Source organism: Sebastes fasciatus, chromosome 24 (genome assembly GCF_043250625.1).
Source record: "Sebastes fasciatus isolate fSebFas1 chromosome 24, fSebFas1.pri, whole genome shotgun sequence".
Lineage (NCBI taxonomy): Eukaryota > Metazoa > Chordata > Actinopteri > Perciformes > Sebastidae > Sebastes > Sebastes fasciatus.
Window position 1 is genome coordinate 2,237,795 of NC_133818.1, and position 23,115 is coordinate 2,260,909.

A 23,115-nucleotide genomic window follows, 5' to 3' on the forward strand; every position below is an offset into this window, starting at 1 on the left:
TACTTGCAGTATAAAAACTATGAAACTAGTAGTTTACTGAGATTATACTTTACAGTGTACTTTCATAAACCTTAAAGTGGGCTACAAGTATAAAACTAGTAAACTATCAGTATACTTATAGTATAGTTGCAGTACAAAATAAAACTTAGGTGTAAACTAGTTGTGTACTCAAAGTTTACTATTCATACACTTAAAAGTACACTTAAAAGTACACTTAAAAGTATACTTTTATAAACTAAAAAGTGGCCAATTTAGTCCCAAGAAGTATTCAACAAGAAGTAATCAACATGTGAATGTCCAACAAGCCACTCTTTACTGTTATAAATGACATAAATGTTTCTTCTGTGCTTTTACTATGGAGTCAAACTTTCCCCCCCAACAGACAATACTGTGAATTAAAGTATCAGTGATCTTCTAGATTGTTTTTAGTGACATAAATTCCTATTCTAACTATTTTTGTGCATCATGAAACTTACAGATATTTGCACGTCCGCACAGAGGAGGTGTCCCTTTAGACAAGTGGGCGGTCCTGCTGTGTTAGTGTGTTCAGAGGTTAAAGCTTCCTCTCACACATGTCAGCACCAGAAGCAGAGGAAACACATTCCTGTTGGAAGACAGAGGCAGACAAATTAAAGATCCTTTCACTCAGGTCAGAGGAGATGGCTGAGAAGAAAGCCATCTTGTTCAACTTCTGGGGAGTTGCTGTCTCTTCCAGACCTCATGACGTTTTCCACAAGTTGGAGGAGTTGCATAACCTGCCAGGGTAAGGAGAGAGACGGCTGTTACGCAACATCTGTGCACTGTTAAACCAAAAAGTAGTACACTTCAAGTTTATTTATTAAGTATACTTAAGTAAACTTCAAGTATATATTTACCAAGTATACTTTATGTAATAAGTATACTAGTATACCTTTAAGTATACTACTTTAATACTTCTTGGGACTAAATTGACCCACTTTTTAATTTATAAAAGTATACTTTTATGTGTACTTTAAGTGAAAACTAAACTATAAAGTAAACTAATAGTTTACTGAGAGTATATTTTACAGTGTACTCATAAGCTAAAAAGTGGGCTACAAGTATAAAACTAGTAAACTATCATTATACTTATAGTATAGTTGCAGTACAAAGTAAAACTTAGTTGTAAACTAGTTGTGTACTCAAAGTTTACTATTCATACACTTAAAGTACACTTAAAAGTACACTTAAAAGTATACTTAAAAGTATACTTTTATAAACTAAAAAGTGGCCAATTTAGTTCCAAGAAGTATTAACTACTACATAAAGTATACCTGGGAAATATATACTTGAACTTTACTTAAGTATACTTCATAAAATAAACTTGAAGTATACTAGTTTTTCGTGAGGGCAACTATATGCAACCCATGTCCCACATTGTCCCACATTGTCCCACATTGTCCCACATTGTCCCACATTGTCCCACATTGTCCCACATTTGGTTTGTCTGGATCCGGTCAGCCTAGTGACACCCTATGAGACTAGGGTTTGTTTGTTTATGTTTAACTTCCCTTTAATGTCACCATGTAGACTCGTATTACAGACGTATTCATGTTTAAATGTCTTTAATCATGTCTCTCTGTGCTTTTCAGTGGTTTTCTGTCCGGCGTGGCGTCCCAGAAGGACGGTGCCATGAGCCGGGCAGAGAGAGGTCAGATGACCCTTTCTCAGGTGGGTCATGTCATGAGCTATAAAATAATCTACTTTTGATTTACTGCTTCACTTCACTTGTTTCTGTCACTGATGGTGACTGAATATGAAACCTTTCCTGGGCCCCTTTACTGCCTCCTTCATCCTTGAATCTGTGTTTATCTGTGTGTGTGTGTGTGTGTGTGTGTGTAGATGATCCCAGCCTTCGGGGCAGAGTGTGTGAAGGAGGCCGAGGTCAAGGGTGTGACCCTGCCATCTGATTGGTCAGTGAGAGGCCTGCTGGAGGAGCTCAGAGCGGTGATGATGGACGTCCAACCAGCCGTGCTGAAGACCGCTGCCAGCCTGCGTCACAGTGGTACACACGTGCAATCACTGAATCTGTTCCCAAAACACATAGAGCAGTGAAAGCGGCCCGTGGGCCTCTAACTAAATCTTTTAGCAGACTTACGAAAGCTGAAGTTTTCCTTTTAATTGTTTGCATCAAAACCTTTTACATGATTCTTCATAAATCTGTAGATAATGTAAATACAAGGCTTTTTCCTCCCGTCCCATCAGGGCTACTGACAGCTGTTCTGGCCAATCACTGGCTAGATGACGGCGTGGCTGGAGACGGTCCAGCCCGCCTCCTCTCTCTGCTGGGCGGCCACTTTGACCTGGTCCTCCAGTCCTGCCGCTCAGGTCACATGGTCCCAGAGCCCGCCATGTTCAGCTCCGCTCTGCATCACCTGGGAGTGACATCACAACAGGTAGACTGTATATCGTACTGTCCCCACAGTGTTGCATGATGGGAGAATACTGTTGAACTTGGATGTTGAATTAGACTAGAGGTAAACTCCAATCAGAACAGTATGTCCAGCCTGTCCGTCTCCTTTCAGGCTCTGTGGTTGGATGCAGATGAGGAAGGTGTGAAGGCAGCAGAGGGAGCGGGAATGAAGGCCATCTTGGTGGAAAATCTGGATGACGCTCTGAACAAACTGGCCAACTTTACTGGAGTTCAGGTGTGGACCAGAACAGTTTTATCTTTTACTTCTGGACGTTGGATACAAACAAAAACAAATAAAAAACATTGCATCCAAAATGATGAATAAATGCAGCCTTGAATGTAATTTATAAAATATAAAAATAAAGCTAACATTGTGGTGATGCAGGAAAAGAATATGAACTAAACATCAGCTGGTGCTGGAGGAAAGGTCATGTTGTTACCTAAATCCTCAGACAGCTGTTATACTAACATTAGCAAGGTAACATCCAAATGTAAATATGTGTTTCAGGCTGTTGGAGCAGAGAGTCCTCCAGCATCCTGCAGACCTGATGAAGTGTCTCATGGATACGTCACCATCAGGGTAATAATCTGCATCAGTGTCAACACCTGATATCTCTTTAGGAAATCATGGAAGTAACACACAGTTTAAATGTGATTTTCTTGTGACATTAGTAATAATAATTCCTCTTTGTGTGTGTGTGTGTGTGTGTGTGTGTGTGTGTGTGTGTGTGTGTGTGTGTGTGTGTGTGTGTGTGTGTGTGTGTGTCAGCCTGGTGTGAGGACTCATTATGTTGAAATGGGCTCAGGTCCACCAGTTGTGCTGTGTCACGGCTTCCCTGAGAGCTGGTACTCCTGGAGGTACCAGGTAACATCCCAACACTGCTAAAGACAAATACTACATTCATGCTCACAGTTATTTTTTGAAGATGAACGTCCTCCTCTCTGTCTCTGGAAGATCCCAGCCGTGGCAGCAGCAGGATTCAGGGTGTTGGCTCTGGACATGAAGGGATACGGAGAGTCCACAGCACCCCCAGGTGAGCTACCAAACAAAGAGCACCTTCATAATTATTTAGAAATAATCAAGAGATAAACTACATTGGGTACATACTCAAAGGAATACGGAAGAGTATTATAGGGCCAGGCATAAACGAGAGGAGGAGGATTTTATTTATTTATTTAGCATTTCGAGAGTTAAGTTGAAATGTCAAGAATAAAGTCAAAATACCATTTCAAGATTAAGTCAAAGTGTTGAGAATAAAGTCAAAATACCATTTAAGATTAAGTCAAAGTGTTGAGAATAAACTGGGATTATAATAATAATAATACTTTTACTGTAAGTAAGGTTTTGAATGCAAGACTTTCACTTGTGTGGTATCAGTACTTTTACTGAAGTAAAGGATCTGAATACTTCTTCCCCTGCTGCATTTTAACACGTGTTTTTCATGGAAGAATGAAACAGTAAATTCATACTTTAACGGTTGTGTTTCCACTCACAGACATAGAGGAATATTCTCAGGAGCAGCTTTGCAAGGTAAAAACTACTCAGATATTTAAAGAAACAGACATTAGGTGTTGAGGATGATTGTGTTCCCTACACTTTACATCCTCATCAAGGATAACAAACCATCTCCCAAAGGCATACCATCATGAAGACAGTTTGAATTATATTTAAGCTGACTTGCTACCAATGTTTCTTATTGTTACAGTCATGCAATTTAATTTGCACAGTAAGACATGTACTATTCAATTATGTTGACATAGAATAATATTAAATGCCATAAAACATGTTTTTCTCCAGGATTTAATCACATTTATGGACAAAATGGTGAGTAAATAACATACAACACACGGTAATTAATGTTAGATTAAATGATGAAACATTGGCATTATTTAATAATGTAATATATAATAATGTATGTACGTTTCTACGTAGTTCATTGCAATTTGACAACAAACTTCAGATTGCAGATGCAGATGGTTTTCTCACTTTATTTGTTGTCCATGTTGCAGTCGATGCCACAGGTCACCCTGGTGGGTCACGACTGGGGCGGCGCTCTGGTGTGGACCATGTCTCAGTACTACCCTGAGAGAGTCAGGTGAACACACACACACACACACACACACACACACACACACACACACACACACACACACACACACACACACACACACAGAGATATTCAGTGGTACTCAGATACTTTATGGTGTAGTACAACGGGTTTGTTGTTGTGTGTGAAGGGCTGTGGCGTCTCTGAACACTCCTCTGTTCCGTGCGGATCCTTCTGTAAGTCCAGCAGAGAAACTGAAGGCTGTTCCCATATTTGATTACCAGCTCTACTTCCAAAAACCTGTAAGTCTGCCTGCAGCATGCTTACACGCTAACATGCTTATACAGGTGAGCTTTCAGGTGCAGCTTCATACTCATTTACTCTCATACTCCACTACATCTCAGAGTTAAGTACTGAACTGTTTACTGCAGTACATTTTTACAGATTACAGTTTTATATACTCTTCCTGTCCAGCGAAAAACACGTATCTCCAGATGTGTTGATTTTCACTGTAGTAAGGTTCTGAATGCAGTACTTTTACTTGTAGTGGAGTATCCTCACAGTGTGGGATTAGTACTTTTACTTGAGGTTCTGGATGCAGTACTTTTACTTGTAGTGGAGTAACTTCACAGTGTGGGATTAGTACTTTTACTTGAGGTTTTGAATGCAGTACTTTTAGTGGAGTATCCTCACAGTGTGGGATTAGTACTTTTACTTGAGGTTTTGAATGCAGTACTTTTAGTGGAGTATCCTCACAGTGTGGGATTAGTACTTTTACTTGAGGTTTTGAATGCAGTACTTTTAGTGGAGTATCCTCACAGTGTGGGATTAGTACTTTTACTTGTGTGCTTTAAATAAAAACATAAGTGAACCACTCCTTCAAGTATTTCTTGTTTCTCTGTGCACGTGACAATAAAGCATAATACAAACTGTAAACGTGTGTGTGTGTGTGTGTGTGTGTGTTGCAGGGCGTAGCAGAGGCCGAGCTGGAGAAAGACTTGGAGAGGACGTTCAAGATTTTCTTTTTCAGCAGTGCTGAAGCGGTGAGGACACACACACACACACACACACATGATATCCAGCGTGTAGCGGTAGAAAACAGACTAATAAATCCATGTTTTTCTCTCAGGAGAGGCGTCCTGCTCTCAGCACTGCAGGAGTCTGTGCTCGAGGTGAATATCACGTCTTAAAAGCACTTTTGAGAGTAAAGTGACCACTGACCTGTGCTGTGCTGTCTGTGTGGTGTCACAGGTGGTCTTTTTGTGGGTCTGCCGGAGCAGATTCCCCGCAGCTGCATGCTGACGGAGGCCGACCTGCAGTACTACGTCAGCCAGTACAAAGAGCGAGGCTTCAGGTCGCACACCTAACACACTATTTCATTCACACCAAAACTCAACCCTCTCACTAACATTTTAAGCTTCCAGGTGTGAAAATGTTTAAGTTGGTCTAAAACCTTAGCTCTGAATTCATGCATTGGTTTTCTTATTGATTACCAAGATAGATTCACTGTGATGGATAACAGATACTGACTGTTTGTGCAATACTGTCATTAATACTGCCTTTAAACTGTACATTTCACAAAATATTATTATTTAATTCTTATTTTACCATTTTGGCATTTAACACTTAATAGATCCCACTTCTCAGCATTCTTTATTTACTTATTTGCACTCTGGTTATTTATGTATTTTGCAAGTTTCATGCAAATATTTGTACATATTTCTTAATATTCTCATTTTCTTATTTTTATTTTAGTACTTACTTACTTATATTTCTTTAAATATATTGTGTTTATATTTTAGCATTATATATATATATAATTTACATGCTACATACTCCTTTATTTCTATTTTCTTACAAGAGCAACTGTATTTCTGATTCTGATCAGGGGATCTATCTATTGTATAATCACCTGAAAATACCAATCGTGTGTTTTCGTTACCTTAGAATGAGCCGTTTATATTTATATAGTATACAGAGCCGATCATCTTCACGGGTGGCCAAATCCAACGTACAGCTTCTGTTAATATTATATCTAAATTATGTAACTTCTCTTTTGTCACCTTCTATTTCCACCAAAATAATAAAAAAAAGACAATAATCATTAGGTGCAGCCGGATTTTGACCGATGTAGTCAACATTTTGGGTGTTTTTGTGCAAAAAAACTACACGGAATTGTATCATTATGAGAATGAGAATTACTCTCCAGTGAGTCCATAATCATCTTTGGTTCGTTTCACAGGAGGCCGTTGAATTGGTATCGAAACGGGGATTTGAACTGGAGGTGGATGTGCTCTCGTCCCACCGGAAAGGTTCGTTACAGAGCACAAAAAGCTACATGTACACTAAAACCTGGTTTATACACATAAATGATGTAAGCTTTTAAGGTTGACTTTGTGTGTGTGTGTGTGTGTGTGTGTGTGTGTGTTAGCTGCTGATGCCTGCTCTGATGGTGACAACAGGTAAAGACCAGGTGCTGCTGCCGGCCTTCTCCAAGGGGATGGAGGACCTGGTGAGAAAAACAAAAACAGCAGCATGATTATCAATCAGTCCTTCCTGAAGACAGTAGTGATGATAGATGTACTGGAAATGAATCTGACGTCTCTGTTTATGGACTGCAGATCCCGAACCTGAGCAGAGGACACATTGAGGAGTGTGGACACTGGACTCAGATGGAAAGGCCAGCCGAGACAAACGCCATCCTGATATCGTGGCTCAAAGAAACACTGACGAAGGCCGGAGGCGTTGCCGTGGCACCCAAACTGTGAGGGCGGGAGGATGAAGTCAGAAAAAAAATTATCAATTAAAGAGCTTTTGTGTCTGATTTGAGCAAAATTAAAAACTTTTGTCAAAAACTGAAACAATGAATCAATTATTATATTAGTCAATTAATAGAGAGCTACAGGAATGAGGCATTTCCTGTTCCCACGTCTCAAAGTCGATGGGTTCATTGAATGGGTTTTTAGTTAGATGCCTGAAATAAGTTCGATAGTTACGTATGTAACTACGGTTCTATGAGTTCTGGATGACTGCCAGAGGCAGTGTTTAACACTGGATGTTATCCATCTCGCGCACGCGCAGGTCGAGTATTTAATATCAACAAAGTCACATGTGACCTGGGATGACGTAGTTTATATAAGCCCACGTCATCATCAGATATGTCCCTCCAGAATCTTCTCGCCAAGATTCCGAGTGACAGCCAACTCTGGCAGTCATCCAGAACTCATAGAACCGTAGTTACATACGTAACTATCGTTCTATTTCGTTCTTCCTGACTGCCAGAGGCAGTGTTTAACACTGGATGACTACTACCAACGTAGTCACGAGGAAAACCCACCTCACCGGGAACGGCCTGTGGATTCCTGAAAGACCACCGATGCTATTGCATGGGGAGCAGCAACATTGACCCTGTAAAAACGGGCAAAGGTGCATGGAGTAGCCCAGCTGGCCGCAGCGCAGATATCACTTAGGGGGATCCCCCGTAGCGCTGCCCAGGAAGTGGAGACACTCCTGGTGGAGTGGCCTCTGATATTAAGAGGTAAAGGCAGTCCTTTTGACCTGTATGCTTCCTCAATGGCCTGAACAATCCACCTGGAAAGCCTCTGCTTGGACAGGGTGTGCCCTTTCCTATGGCCCCCATAGCAGACAAACAGACTATCCGAGCGGCGAAAGCTCGCAGTCACCTGTATATAATGCCTTAAGGCCCTCACTGGGCAGAGCAGTTCTGCTCACTTAGCATCTACCCCCTGTAGGCATGAAGGGTCATAAGCTGCCAGCTCAATGACCTGATTAGAGTGGGTCGGAGCCAACCTCTTCGGGAAAAATGATGGGTTAGGCCAAAGTGCTACCCCTGTGCCATCTGAGTTCCAGCGAATACACGTTTCACTCACTGACAAGGCGTGAAGTTCACTCACACGTTTTGCTGATGCCATCGCCAAAAGGAAAGCCACCTTTACTGAAGACCACTCCAGCCCCGACTGCTCCAGAGGCTCGAAGGGGGGGAGACAAAGGGCTTCTAGCACCAGATGCAGTTCCCACGAGGGAACCTTGACAGCCTGCGGGGGGTTCCGCCGCTGGGCTCCTTTAAGAAATCGGGTCACCAGAGTGTGAGACCCCACGGTCTGGTTATCCACTCTGACATGCCCGGCTGAAATAGCAGCTACATAAACCTTCAAGGTAGAAGGAGAGAGTTTCTTCTCCAGCAAAGACTGCAAAAAACTCAGTATTATTGGCACAGAGGCACTCTGAGGTACCTCCTCATGCACTTTACACCACTCTGAGAATATTTTCCACCTGTTGGCATACAGTGCCCTGGTGGAGGGTGCTCTTGAGTCAGAAATGGTTTGAATTACCGCCCGGTCACATACCCTTAGGAGTGGGTCCGGCTCCTCAGGGGCCATACCCAAAGCTGTAGGCGATCCGGGTTCGGATGCCAGATGCGGCCCCCCAGTTGTGAGAGCAAGTCTTGCCTCTTGGGCAGGCACCATGGAACTCCGTCCAGAAGCCTGTGCATCCCCGGAAACCAGGGTCTCCCCGGCCAGTTTGGGGCGACCAACAGGAGTCTGTTGTTGCCGTGCTGTATTCTGTGTAGCGTTACTGCTATCAGTGGGAATGGTGGGAAGGCATAGAGGAGGCAATCTGGCCATGGGTGTGCCAGGGCATCCTGTCCCAACGGGCTTGCTGTCTCCGTCAGGGAGAACCAAAGAGGGCAGTGCGTTGAGGCTTCTGAGGCAAACAGGTCCACCTCTGCTGCGCCATATTTGCGCCATATCTCCTCTACCACCTCTGGGTGGAGCCTCCACTCGCCCGCAGGGGGTTTCTGGCGGGAGAGAAAGTCTGCCACCACATTCTGTGGCCCTGGCAGATACATGGCCCTGAGGCTGGAAAAACAAGGGAAAGCCCATACCAGAAGTCTCCGTGCCACCTGTAGCAACCGGGGTGATCTGGTGCCCCCTTGCCGGTTCACATGGTAGACAGCTGACTTGTTGTCGGACCGTACAATAACATGCCTGCCTCTCAAATGTGGTAGGAATTTGCGAAGTGCCAAATATATAGCACGGAGCTCGAGCACATTTATGTGCTCCGCCGCTTCCTGTGCTGTCCAGAGCCCCCTTATCGCTCTGTGCTGCCATACTGCCCCCCAGCCGGAGGGCGAAGCATCGGTCACCACCACCTCGCGACGTGAGGGAATCGAACCCAATGAGATGCCCCTGGCCAGATATGCCCCGGCTCTCCATGGCCGCAAAGCAAGGAGGCATCGGCAGGACACCCTGACTCTCTTGGATCTGTGGGACTTTGGATCTAATTGGAGACCATTGATCCAAATTTGGAATGGCCGTAAGTACAGGAGGCCCAGTGGCACTACTGATGTTACTGACGTCAACATACCTAACAGCCTGAGAAACAGGCTGTACCTCAACCTCCTGTTCTTCCGGAACCGGAGGAGGAGCTGGAGTATGGCGTTTACTCGTCTTGGTGTTGGGAAGGCCAGCATATGGCGGGAGTCCAGAGTTAAACCAATGAACACTACCCTTTGGCTGGGTATGAGACAACTCTTGGCATGGTTGACGGTAAGGCCCAACCTCGTCATGTGATGCAGAAGGGACGCAGTGTCCCGTTCTGCCTGTTCCCTGGTCAGAGCACAAATTAGCCAATCGTCCAGGTATGGGAGGATAAGCATCCCCCTGGCTTGCATCGGGGCGAGTGCCGCCCTCATGCACCTTGTGAAGACCCGTGGGGCAAGGGAAAGACCAAATGGGAGCACCTTGAATTGGAAGGCCTTGCCTTCGAATGCGAAGCACAGGTACTGCCTGTGAGGTAGTGCTATTGGGACGTGAAAGTATGAGTCCTTTAAATCGATGGATGTGAACCAACTGTGCCGTGTCACGTTTTGGAGCACATCTGCTGTACTCAGCATGTGGAAGGGCAACACCTTCAGAAATGTGTTCAGCCCTCGTAAGTCCAGTATAGGGCGAAACCCACCCTCTCTCTTTGGAATCAGAAAATAAACTGAGTAAAACCCACCTTGCTGTGTCTCTAGCCCCAGCTCTTCGATGGCACCCTTCCCCAGGAGGGTGGCTACTTCTTGTCTGAGTGCCTGGGACTTTGTGGGATCTCTGACCGTGGACAGTCTGATCCCACTGAAAACTGGGGGTCGGCGTCGGAATTGGAGATTGTACCCTTGGGAAAGCGTAGCCACCACCCAAGGGTCTGAAGTGCTGCTTTCCCAGCAGCTGAGTTGCTGCTGGGAGAAGCGTCCGACTGCCGGCCCCGGGGCATCAGGATCTTCCCCTCTGGCCCTTTGGGTACCTGGGGGGGCGATACCCTGACCCCCGACCCCTTCTCGCTTGAGGCACCGGCCGTGCTGGAGCCTGCGAGGTCCTCGGGTACGTATCAGGACGAGCTGGAAGCCGAGGGCGGCTGGTACCACCACCCTGTGGGGGCCGCTGTCGCCATAAAGGCGTAGGTTCCCGGAAGCTAGCAAACTGCTGCCGAGTCTGGTTCGCCTGGATTCCACGCTCCAAGGCCTGCTGTGCCAAACAGCTCCCCCGGAACCACGGGGAGAGTGCGGAGGGCCCTCCGGCCCGGCTCCGAAAGCGGAGATTGGGCCAGCCATACCTGCCGGCGAGTCAGCGTAAGGGTCGACAGTAGTCTGCCAAGCTCCCTTGTGATAAGACCGAACGCCTGCAGGGATGCATCACTGAGGCTCTGGACGGAAGCATCCACGCCAGCAGTTTGCAGGGACTGGGACAAGGATAGTATCAGGTGGGAAAGAGTGTTTCCAAGACGGCCCATGCGTGCCGCTGTTTCATAAGCCTTGACTAGAAAGTCGTCTGTGATGCGACACTGGGGCCTGGGACAGCGAGCATCAGGCCTCAAGACCTCATTGGGAGACACAATAAGGGCGGCAATAGATGGCTCCACTGCTGGCATCTTACCCAGTCCGTAAGTGTCAGCGTTCTGCATTGAAGCTAAGGCCCTGCCGTCAGTGGTGTGGTGGGAAAGCGATTTCGGGTCTGGCCAGCATTTGTGGAGCTCCTCAATGTATGGCTGGGAGGGTGGAACAGAGAAACCCGCCAGGGGCGGGGCCCACCTAAAAAATGCACTGGATGAGGTGCCCGCAGTCGGGGCCTCATCCACGCCTAAGCGTGCCAGAGCCATACGGACCACTGGCTTAACTGTCGCTGGAGCAGACTCTGAGCCTGCCCTGGACCCACTTCCTGATTGCCGGGAACAGGTGTCAGAAGCGTGGGAGGAGGCTACTAGCTCTCCCTGTCCAGGCCGGTCCTCACAGAACTGGCTACAGGAAGCCCTTGTAGACAGGGCATCCTCATCCCATCCCGGTGGGGTAGGCTGGGTTGCGTTCACCCTGCCTGGCTGAAGGTTAAGGAGCAGCGCTTTAATCTCAGCAAACTCTGATGTTAGCGTGTCGACCTTAGTTGCCAAACAGTCCACTTTCCGTGCCTTTTTTGTAGGTGGGGTCCCCTCAGGTGGGGCGCGTCTCCGCCCACTCCGTGAAGGTACACCCGACTGGCACTCGAGCTGCTCTTCTAGCTCAGCTAATCGAGCTATCTTCAGCTCCCGTGGCATAAAACTACAATTCATGCACTGACTGTCGGACAGCCCCTCCCTCAGGTGTACCACACCGAGGCATGTGGGGCATTCATCATGGCCATCAGTAGCTAGCAGTGGAGCCATGCAGGCACGGCAAACATGCTCACCTAACATGGTGCTGCTGATATTTATAATAATTCGTAGTATGAATTTTATACTCTTATATTTAATTAAATAATGTATTTATCTTACTTATATAATGCGTTTACTTTGTTATGCAACTCATTGGTTACACTGGAGTGAAAGCACTCTCTAGTAACAGAGAGAAAAATTTACATCAAGTTGCTTAACAGGAAACTGTCTCAGTAACTAGACACTAGCTTTGAACTAGGACTGTTATTATACAAAAGACAGGGAAGATAATAACTTCCCCTTTAACAGCAGCCACAAAATAAGTTAACCCACAAGCGAAATCACTTACTGGGGAGCGGTCGCTCTATCTATCAACAAAGGAGATGTCTGCTTTAACGAGCGAAATCACTCGCTGCTGAGCAACACACACTGTAAAAGGAAATGAATTAGCCGACAACAGCCCAACGGGCTCGTTGTCCGACGGAGGCTCGCCGATACTGTAGCGCAAACACTTAGCTCGGCGGCCATAAACAATAAAGGAGACCGAAAACAGACTCCTATCAACAAACGTAACTGAAACTCTAACGACGGGAGGATATACTCACCTTGTTATCCTAGCTCACCTGTCGTTAGCCTCGCTGAATTGAACCGGCGAAAACACCGGTGTTACAGCGTCTAAAGTGTTAGAGTGTAGCCGTGATTAACTAATCGCAGCCCTTGGAGGACGAAACCGTAGCTCCAACCATGCGGTTGCAGGGCTTCCAGCGAAAAGTCAACGGCTTATCTCTTTTACTCAACCTGCATTCGCGGATTACCTGCCGCGAGAAGATTTAAGGGACATATCTGATGATGACGTGGGCTTATATAAACTACGTCATCCCAGGTCACATGTGACTTTGTTGATATTAAATACTCGACCTGCGCGTGCGCGAGATGGATAACATCCAGTGTTAAACACTGCCTCTGGCAGTCAGGAAGAACGAAATAGAACTGTGGTTAACACAAGCTGAAGAGATTTAAACATTTTGTTCTACGATATAAAATACCCCACTTGTGAGTTTTGAAGCCTTTACGTGTCTTTAAAAAGGCGGTTACGAACAAGTGTCTAAATGAGACTACTAACGCCAACTCGTCCTCCTTTACAGCCTCGTTGTGTATACTCACGCTCATGTGACCGTGGTGTAGTTGGTTTATTGCCTAACGTTTGCTTTTAACTTCTGGTGACTGCATTCACACTTCAAGAATCATAAAAGTGCTGTTCATTTGTGGAGATTATCTTACTGAACAAAACGTATAAGTATCATAAACGTGTGTTGCCACAGAGCTGATTTTCTGCAATAATCCAAAATCCATTGATAAAAATCCCATTGGCTTTTTGTGGAGGGAACCAGGGAGATGCTAACCTCCTGTTGGCCTACAAAACAGCCAAAACCCAAGATGGAGACGGTCTGTTGGTCAGACAAAATAACACATTTGAAGATTTCTTTGAATTATGATGAACATTTTCACTATTTTCTAACATTTATTTTAAAGTAAACAATAATCAATAAATCAGATATCTAATTGCAGCGAAGGAGCTCGTTGTTGTTTCTGGATTTTTAACAATGTAGAATTTTTTTTCAGAAAACCCAAACAGAAGACAATGTAAGACAAAAGATTGTACGACCGCTCCCAATAACTTTATTTGTAAAGTAAAGATTGACAATAAAAAGTTGTTAAACTTCTTCTTTTTTTTATAATAATGAAATAATAAGAAAAGGAACAGTGAGATGATAAAATGATAATTAAAACTGAAATAAATGAAACCAAAAAGTTGTTTAATTATGAACTATAGCTTCTTTAGTTCAAAGTTTAGCAGGCAGCATTTATCTTTGGCTGAAAACAATTTGATTAAATATGCAGCGTACATGCAAAAATTACAGAGGAACATATAAAATAAAATCCTAAAAAGGACAAAGATGTAGATATTTAGGATTTCTACAATACAGTCTAAATATTTTGAGAAAAAAAGTCACAATATATACAGAGATTATCTTGTTAAATCATGACTTTATCCTTTTCTTGTCAAATTAATTTATGTAAAATATTACGACTTTTTCTCAGAATCATTACTTTTACATTTTTTCTCAACAGTAGCACTAATACCCAGTTGAATTATTCTGGAAATAAAGTTTAACATTAGCAACTAATCCACCCAATCCAAACATTTATTTTCATATATATACGCAAGCTTTTTCTTGAATTATTATTAAAAAAATATGTCTTTGTCTCTTAATCACGTAACCTTCTTCTTGAAATCAGGAGAACGATGTCGCCCTCCGGTGGTCGAGATGGGAACTGAACATAAAGCAGTTTTCACAGTTTTTTCTCCTCAAACAGCTTCTTCCAGGCCGGCATGATGTGTTCATAAATCCTCTCTATCTGGAACACACAGACACACATTTAAACACACGTATACACAGCGACCAAAGACTGATCGCCAGTTCTTATTTGAACAGTTTTTAGAATCCCACAGAAGTAAGAGTCTAATTTAGTTCTTTAAAAACTAAAGATTTGATCAAGTTTTTCTTCTTCTTTCCCAACTTGTTCCTGAACTGGTTCTCCACAGACACACAGACGTTTTCACAGCTCACTGAGCCTCTGAGGGTGAATTTAATCCTGTCAAATTGAACCCTCTGAGACCCACAGTAGAGCCGTTTTAGTCTTTCTTAAGGAGGTACAGGGTCTTTAGGGGGAGATAGCAGGTCAGCAGTAGATGTCACATAGTAGTGTTGTACATCATCTGAAAGCTGAGAACCTGAAGATTAATTTAAGATGCAGCTCAGCACTGTGTGTCAACTTGTTCTGGTGTATAAGGGCTAAGAGCATAATAATAGAAGTATATGATCCCCATGCTCTGTTATGTCTCATAAGTTGTTGCAGCAATTTTGGGGTTGATACCATTTGTTACACAGATTTTGTGCTAAATTTAACAATTTTTTACCACTGGAGAATTGATAAAAATGATCAATAATCCCTCCAAAATACCACATTAAGACACCTAGAACTTGAGGAACACCATAGAGGAAGACATGCTGTGATTTGGGATCAAAAACGGTTTATAAAATTATTTAAAGTCATATTTTTTACTTATAAAATGATCTTAAGTCATATATCTTTTACTAATAAAATTATATAAAGTCATATTTTACTTATAAAATTGGCTTGTAACCGGAAGTTTGGCTGACATGCAATAAGCCGTTTCCGGTTACATCCTACAAAATAAAACTTATAAAAGAAGTGATTGTTGTTTTATTTCAGTTTGAATGCTTCGCTGACAGAATTACGATAAGATTTACTCTGACTTCACTGTAGTGCAGTTAAACTTTCTTCTCCTACTAACCAAAAGTGCGAGAACATTCATTTAGGAGGAAAGTAGCTTTAGCTTCGTTAGCTTCTGCTAATAATGTAAACTAGTTGTGACGTACTACGGCGGCCCTGAAGACTCAACAGACTGAAAACACAAACGCTAATCGATAGACTCGATGGACTGAGGGAAGATGATCGTCGGGTTTAGCTGAGCCTGCTATCTTCTAATATTAGCTCTGATTATTTACTTTATGTAATATCAGTAATATTTAAATGTAAAGGTAAACTAGCTACAGCCTCAGGTAAATCTAAATAATATCATTTAGAAAAGGAGTTTTAACGCCCTCCAGTGGACACGGTCGGTAACTACAACGACATTAATATCAAGTTAGAGGAATTACATACAGGCCAGACTTCCGGTTACATCCTACAAAATAAAAGAGAAAGAGATGTACTTACGCACTTTGTCCACAGGAGGGCAGTGTGGTTATGATTTTAATTATAATGATTGTGTCTAACTACAGTTGTTTACCCGGGCCAGCCAAGGGTTATCAATAGATCTGATTATTACAGGAGATGCTTGGACAGATTCAGTAGAGACGGTGAATATATTGTATCGGTACATTTGATCAGTAATCTGAGCAGCGCTGTTATTTCCTTGTTTTGTTAAAGGGAGTTCTGCTGATAGAGTCACCAGCTCAGAGCAGAACTGTGGTTCATCACCTGCTTTAATCTTCATTTGTTGACTCCATCCTTCTGGTTATCACTACAGTTTATTGTTTACCCGCCTGCTCCCGCGGGATCCCAGTCCTGATGGCGTCCTCTAAAGCAGACCGCTGCACACATCGACACAACTCACGGCTCGTATTAAGACATTGTCATTCTTAAAGTATCGGTACTAATAAAACGGGGTGTTGTAGCGTTTTTAATGGCAGGGTATCGCCATACCTTTCTAGTATCGCTGTACCGTGCAACGCTACCGCTGACTTGAATCGACAGCTTCAACAACAACAGAACAATAAAGACATAAGTCAGGTGTCTTTTGAGTGGGATCAGCTGCTCCTGACTGACCTGAGAGGAGTCCGATGAGCAGCATCACCACCCATCCCGACCAGGCGTCCAGCAGGCTCTTGATCAGCTCCCACATGGACTCTTTACTCTTACTGGTGATCTGGTAGACAAACAACACGGAGAGTTTGCATTGCCTAGCTGAGAAGATTTTGTAAGAATCACAGGCCAAATACAGAGACAAAAGTGAGCTTTTTAAACATCTCCTCTAGCTATTCTCTGGAGGGTTTGGTTTAATCCTGTATGTCCTATTCTCAGACGGGTAATGACCATCTCTTCCCTTTGGGCTCCTACATGTTTCTGAATCCTGTACAGATGTCTCCCTGGGTCACTTAAGTCCCAGTATTCTTGCCAGGCTACAGGCGTTGGACTGATAAATATCAGATATCAATAAATATCGAGTATTTATTGAGCATATTTACAGCTGTACATTTCACAGTATTTTAGAACAGTTATTGAATTTCCAGAAAATACAAAATTGGGTCACTCAGCTGGTGAACTCATCTTGTATTCTATGCAGCCACAAGTCAAGAAAACACTGATTACTGCAGTTCACAGTAAACGAGGGATTTTAATGAGGAAAAGAGAAGGAACAGACACTCATATTTACATTTCAAGATCATTCCCTTGAGATAATTCACTGTCATCTCAACGTATCAAACATGTTTTATGAACTAAACATTCATAGTTACCACAAAATACTAAAATATGAATTATCCCAACAGAACATTATCTCAGGGTGTCAATGCTAAATATGAGCAGCATGAAATAATAATCTACAGCACCTCCAGAACAAGAGAGGAGTCATGATCTCCAGATGATTATCATCAAACACTGCTGAGCTCTGTTTCAGAAAGAGAAAGAGGATTAGTAAAAACTTTGAGTTAGTTAAACCTGAGATGATGTAAACTCTGGATTTTCTCTTCCAGAAAGAGAGATAACTTAAACTGTGGGTCAGTTACCATGGTAACAGAGTCAGTCGCCACGGTAACTCGACCTGCTCCCTGTTACAGAGCCAGACACGCTGCTTTATTTCCTCCTTCATTCAGCGCGCATCGAAGCGGAGGATTCATTAATTAGCGGAGGATGGACAACAATGGACAACACTGAATTAAACTTTAATGTGTTATTGACACTTCTCCCTGCTCTGACTTTTTTAAAGCTAAATGTGCACAGTCAGCATATACATGTACTAATATCTCTACGTTGACTGGATTACAGATGAATCGTGGTATCAGAGCTCTATTGATGATGGCTTTTTATGTTCAGGTTCAACCTACTCAGAGTAGATTGATCGGACTCTGATCAGCTGTTCTGAGTTTCCCTCCTCAGGATGAGTCCACTCAGAGTTCAGGCTTTGTTAAAGCTGAGACCTGAAACGAGGCCCTGGCTGCTCTTGACCTCCATGTGAACAGACCACCTCAAACACAGTATTAGTAGTTGCACTACACTAACATTTTCATCTAATGGTCATCAGACAGAAAACACCACACTGACGACCGCTTCACCATATTTCAAACTTCTTGTCCTTCTTAAAGGACGTTGTGTCCACAATGTTGTTCCTGAAGAGTCTAGAAAAACAGCGAAGCAGAGAGAGCAGACGTCACTCAGCCAGAATAACATGTAAATCATTGAAGTGATGTCAGCCGATGAGCACAGCTGGTGCACTAATGAATGGATGCTCACCGCACGGTGTCAATGGAGGGGTTGGTGGAGACCAGCTGGAGCAACGCGCCGGTTGAAGCATCAGTGATGTTATTGTGACTCAGACTGGAACATGAACACAAACAGAGACACAGAGGAACATTTATTACAGTACATGATATCAGATCAGCCGGCTGCTGCTGGAGGCCGTAGAGGTGACTCAGACTACAACAATAAAAGCTTTAACTTCCTTCTACTTCCACACAGACTCAAATGAAGAGAATAAATCAATTCTGGCTTTAAAAAAACTTAATAAATAAATAAATCATGATAATAAATGAATTCATGTAATCGTGGGAAGCCAAAATCATGATGAATATTTGATGATTAATTGTGCAGCCCAACCTCTCAGCTCATTAAACTGTGAGGAGCTGACATTACTGGCTCTTTTTGAACCTCACACAGACTCCACCTGTTGCTGTGGTATATCTATATATAGACAACACTGCATTAGATGGGTTCTAGGCACATGAAGACATTTACAGTTTGCCACTCACTCCAGGACTTGTACTTTGTGCAGATGTGAGCTGAGTGTGAGCAGCAGCTGGTCAGTGAGCTGACAGTGACTGAGGTCCAGCTCTGTCAGCTCTTCAGAGGAGTACAGCATCGAGGCCAAAGCTCCACAGACCCTCTGATCCAGTGTGGTGTGACTGAGGTCCAGCTCTCCATCCAGGGCTCTGCAGAGGGACACTGCCCGTCTCACTCTGTCCCTCTCACTGTTCACAGGAACCAGGGACAGCAGCTGGAGGAGGACAGCTTTACTGGCTCTAAACAGAGCAGAGAGAAGACCGTTACGCTGCAGAAACATGAATGAAAACAAGCTTCTTCTCAGGTTTCAGTCATGCTGTGGTCTTTCCCACCTGAGGCGGACTCTGTCGAGGACAGGAAACAGCAGGTCCAGTCCGCCGTCCTCCACCTCACAGTCCTGCAGGATGAGATGCGTGTCCCGGCTGCTGCGTCTCAGGATGATGGAGACGGCCCTGCAGTCGTCACCAGTCAGACGGAGAGTGTCCCTCTGATCCAGATCCACACAGGAGGAGCAGGACAGATCCAGCCTGTGCTGCACAGTCCTGAGCAGGCTGACTGCTGCCCCCTGCTGGGCCTCAGAGGCAGCACAGCAGTGGACCAACCTCAGCAGCAGATTCCTGTCAACACTGGGAGGAGAATTCATCTATAGATTAAACTAATATAACCATGTGGTTTCATTGATCAGTCACCAATATGATCTGCAGATTCACATTTACTCCAAACAAAAAATATTAAATAATATTAATTAAAGCCCCCTCCAGTTTATCTTGGCATTTCTATATTTCATATTTATTTGAGTCATTTCCTGACTAACTTGATTACCCACACTGTTTGCCCAATAACTTCATTTTGTGCTCAAAGTTAAAAAAAAGAAGGTTGTTAAAATGTGAATATGACGTCTGACTATAGTAGAGGCTGCAGGTCAAAGGTCATCCTCCAAACTGCAACTTATTATGGTAGTTGTGTCCTTCATTTCTACCAGTAATAATAGCATAGAGCCCATCACGTTAATAGCTAAGATCTGGGAACACGGTGACATCACTGATAAGCATTCTGATTGGTCGAGAAACAGAAGCGGTCAGACAGGTTGGAAACAAACCTCCTACTTGTGTTAAAGAGACACGAAACAGTAGATTTATGACACAAACAGTCAGCATCACAGTTTAAAGACCAGCTTCCTGCTTCAGCTTGGTCCCACTGTACTGACTGGAGTTTCCTCTACAATGAGGGATCATTACTGACATCTTCTTTCATCACTTTCAGTGTGACCTCCACATAAAGTGGTTTAGAGGATCTGGAAAAGCTGTTGGTTTGTTTCCAACCTGTGTGATCGCTCATGTGATTCCTGATCAGACTTGTTTTCAGCACCGTGCTCACAGATCTTGGTGAGTATGATGTGATTATTACTGATAGAATGATGGACAAAACTACTAAGAACCGATGCGTAATGAACCTGAATGATCCTGTGATGTCATGTATACATTAATACATGTTTTCCAGGGATAGGTGAAGTATATCCTGTGTGGTGGGGCGTACTGATACAGGTACAGCATTGAGACACCATCACTACTGTCTGACCTGAGTTGAGAAACTTTGTCCAGCATAAAGAGGATAGAGTCTATTTCCCCTGCTGGGATGGAGGTCCACAGGAGGTCCAGTTTAACTCTGTCACTGTGTTTGAGGGTGAAGAGCAGAGCGGCACAGTCCACCGAGTCCATCTCTCTGCAGGTCAGGCTGATCACATGATCCAATGACCTCAGTAAACTGGGTATAATGGGACCAGCTCCAGCTCTATAGATCTCTCTGATGGCGGTCAACACAAAGCTGGGACAGGGTCTGAAAGCATTAAGTGTATTCACCAGGACACTTTGTTTAGTGAAAACAAGCCTCAACAACACATGTGGAAGTGATTAAAAAAGATAAACTGCATGTCTGTATCTGGTAAAATGTAAAACAACAAATTGATCACCTTTTAAACACAATCCTGTCCAGAAAGGGAAGCAGACGTGCGATGCTCTCCTGTAAGAAGCTGTTCTTTCTCACGTTCACGGTGAAGGTCTGAGCTGATGACTGCAGCAGATAGTGAAGAAGCTCCCAGTTCAGACAGTAGGAGGTCAGGTCTCCACCTACCTTACTCAAGAAGGACCAGGTCAAGTCCTTGTCCTGGACTTCATAAAGGAGGGAGAGTAGCTGATGGAAACTCTTCTCACTCAGTCTGCAGATAGAAATGTATGAATATATGTTAGAACAGTCAATTATTACCACATTTTCATTCATTAGTATATGTGAACCCCAGCAGCTGCAGCAGAGAGGACAGCTGCTCGGCCTCCTCTCTGGATCTCACAGAGATGCATGAACACACTCTCTGGAAGAACTCTGGATCACAGCTGGAACACGACAAGGTGGATCGAGTGTGAAAACAGCAAAGGTAAAGACACACTGCATTACAAACCATGTTATGTACAACGTCTTTCATCAAGGGTGGAATTTAGAGAACACACAAAGAGTAGGATGAAGTTTTAGTTGTGATACACACTATATTAAAATACTGCGTATTAATAAATAATTACTGAACTGAACAATGGCATTCATCTTTATCTACATTATGTTTATGTAACTGGAATGAGTTAAATTTTGACAAAACACTGGTGATTATGAGATGGATTTTTGACGAACCTCTTCTGAAGTAAATATACAGTATAATTAAATAAACTGAATTTGTCTGACTTACCTGAGCTGTGAGATATAAGGCAGACACTGTAGGAAACTCCTCACTTCACTCTCTTCATATGAGCAGCCTCTCAGCTTCACTGGTTTCTTCTCTGGTTGGAGTTTCAGCACTTCCAGGAGGATGGAGGTCTTTCTCTCTGAGAGGTTTATGGACCAGACTGCAGGAGCTGACTGGAGAACTGACTGTAATGATGGAAGGACACTCAGGCCTGTTTTAGTCTCATAGTCCTTCAGGTGGGAGTACAGATCCAGCAGGAAATCACACTGACAATCCTTGTAGTCATCATTATCAATGACTTTAAGAGGGAATGTTTTGTATCTGCACACTGATGATAGCAGCTCCAGTATCTTCTCTACTGTCTGCTGTTCTCTCTCTGCTGCTGCACAGAACAGATTCACAAAGAACCTGACTGGTTCTGAACGATGTGACCACGGAGGATCAAAACTGAAATAATAAAGGAAACATTTAGTGATGATCTGATCTCAGCTGCATAAACACAACAACACACTACTGATGGACTCCATCTTGTACATGCCTGTCCTGTATAAAATCTAATGACATCTTGACTGAACATCATTTTCTGACTTGTACTGACTCACAACACAAACACTAATCCTGTGTGTGAAATCACTGCATATTAGCTTCCTAGTGGTGATGTTCCCTTTATGTCATTTTACTGTGTGTGAGTTTAAAATGTTAAATATATTCACAATATATAAATATACATAGTGGAAGAAGAAAATCTAGAGTCACTATCATGTACAACAGTTACAGAAAATCCCATCATGCAATGCTTCACTTTGCTCCTGAGATCACAGACGTGTAAATTACAGTTATGCTACATTACATCTGTCAGTGATGATGAATCAGATGTCTGAATTCACAATCTGCTGCTCTCTATACAGTTGGTAGAGTTTTCATCACAGTCAGTAAAGTTCCCTCCAGTCTTCAGTTCAAAAGGCAGATCAATGCAGCATTCACTGTTGGTCATTTCTTTTATTAATTGCTGTGAAATTAAATTGAAGGAGATGCTACTTATTTTATCAGTGGAACAATATTTGTTTTTATATTTCAACTGTATATTTTAAGCTGCTGAGATATTAAAAAAGACAATACCAGTTTTAACTGCAGGTTGTTTCATTTTAGTATGATGTGCTGTTATGTCTGTCTGAGGAGGTTTTAGCAGAGCTGTGTTGTTCTTCTTATTGTTATTCACATCATCTCTTTATTCTCACACAGGCAGAAGACTGTGACATGTTTCCAAATAGTTGCAGTTCAATATTTCAAATAAGAAGCTGTGTACTCCCACACTCTTTTCTCTGCTTCACTGGGTCGGTCAGACAGTGACCTTCATTAAGACTAGTTAGCTTAACTTCCAGTTATGTTTCATATTACAAGTCAGAGGACTAAAAACAAGAGTGAGTGGTTTGGCACACAGTGCACTGGAGTAAGAGCATGAAAATACTGCTCCTTTCTACTTATTGAATCCAGAATTATTAATAAATAAAAGAAATCAACAATAATCATGACACCAAATATTGTTAAAAGCAACAGTGAGTTACTGTAGATGT

General features: G+C 43.3%; 3 protein-coding genes across 4 annotated transcripts; 1 reads left to right on the plus strand and 2 right to left on the minus strand.

The window, feature by feature from the left end:
- Nucleotides 1-546: 546 nt before the first annotated feature.
- LOC141762811 (bifunctional epoxide hydrolase 2-like) lies at nucleotides 547-7,343 on the plus strand. Of its 2 annotated transcripts, none has more exons than XM_074626888.1 (18): nucleotides 547-763; nucleotides 1,611-1,689; nucleotides 1,861-2,023; nucleotides 2,224-2,414; nucleotides 2,544-2,666; nucleotides 2,940-3,011; nucleotides 3,201-3,296; nucleotides 3,387-3,465; nucleotides 3,928-3,962; nucleotides 4,230-4,256; nucleotides 4,442-4,527; nucleotides 4,670-4,781; nucleotides 5,448-5,522; nucleotides 5,609-5,651; nucleotides 5,731-5,833; nucleotides 6,722-6,791; nucleotides 6,911-6,991; nucleotides 7,101-7,343. In XM_074626888.1, exons 1-18 carry the CDS (start codon nucleotides 573-575, stop codon nucleotides 7,245-7,247), a joined length of 1,773 nt encoding a protein of 590 aa, XP_074482989.1. In that variant the 5' UTR covers nucleotides 547-572; the 3' UTR covers nucleotides 7,248-7,343. The 2 variants fall into 2 exon arrangements, with proteins under 2 accessions (XP_074482989.1, XP_074482990.1); XM_074626889.1 differs by having other exon boundaries at nucleotides 548-763; nucleotides 6,942-6,991.
- A 1,505-nt stretch (nucleotides 7,344-8,848) lies between these two features.
- Nucleotides 8,849-12,069, minus strand: LOC141763298 (uncharacterized). Its single transcript, XM_074627867.1, has 2 exons — nucleotides 11,268-12,069; nucleotides 8,849-11,163 (listed from the first exon to the last, which is right to left on the minus strand). Exons 1-2 carry the CDS (start codon nucleotides 12,067-12,069, stop codon nucleotides 8,849-8,851), a joined length of 3,117 nt encoding a protein of 1,038 aa, XP_074483968.1.
- A 5,063-nt stretch (nucleotides 12,070-17,132) lies between these two features.
- On the minus strand, nucleotides 17,133-21,208 carry LOC141762948 (uncharacterized). Its single transcript, XM_074627133.1, has 6 exons — nucleotides 20,783-21,208; nucleotides 20,392-20,649; nucleotides 19,146-19,439; nucleotides 18,783-19,052; nucleotides 18,268-18,351; nucleotides 17,133-18,152 (listed from the first exon to the last, which is right to left on the minus strand). The coding sequence occupies exons 1-6, from the start codon at nucleotides 21,088-21,090 to the stop codon at nucleotides 18,086-18,088; spliced, it is 1,281 nt and encodes a 426-aa protein (XP_074483234.1). The 5' UTR covers nucleotides 21,091-21,208; the 3' UTR covers nucleotides 17,133-18,085.
- Between the last annotated feature and the right edge of the window lie 1,907 nt (nucleotides 21,209-23,115).

Coding starts and splice junctions, on each gene's coding strand:
- LOC141762948 (XM_074627133.1), bottom strand. CDS start 21,090: ATGAATGAAAATGTGGTAATAATTGACTGTTCTAACATATATTCATAC. Junction 20,650..20,782: donor GACAGGATTGTGTTTAAAAG/GTGATCAATTTG, acceptor TAATGCTTTCAG/ACCCTGTCCCAGCTTTGTGT. Junction 18,352..18,782: donor CACAAAGTACAAGTCCTGGA/GTGAGTGGCAAA, acceptor TTCATGTTCCAG/TCTGAGTCACAATAACATCA.
- LOC141762811 (XM_074626888.1), top strand. CDS start 573: ATGTCAGCACCAGAAGCAGAGGAAACACATTCCTGTTGGAAGACAGAG. Junction 2,415..2,543: donor TGGGAGTGACATCACAACAG/GTAGACTGTATA, acceptor GTCTCCTTTCAG/GCTCTGTGGTTGGATGCAGA. Junction 4,782..5,447: donor AGCTCTACTTCCAAAAACCT/GTAAGTCTGCCT, acceptor TGTGTGTTGCAG/GGCGTAGCAGAGGCCGAGCT.
- LOC141763298 (XM_074627867.1), bottom strand. CDS start 12,069: ATGCCACGGGAGCTGAAGATAGCTCGATTAGCTGAGCTAGAAGAGCAG. Junction 11,164..11,267: donor AACAGCGGCACGCATGGGCC/GTCTTGGAAACA, acceptor GCATCCCTGCAG/GCGTTCGGTCTTATCACAAG.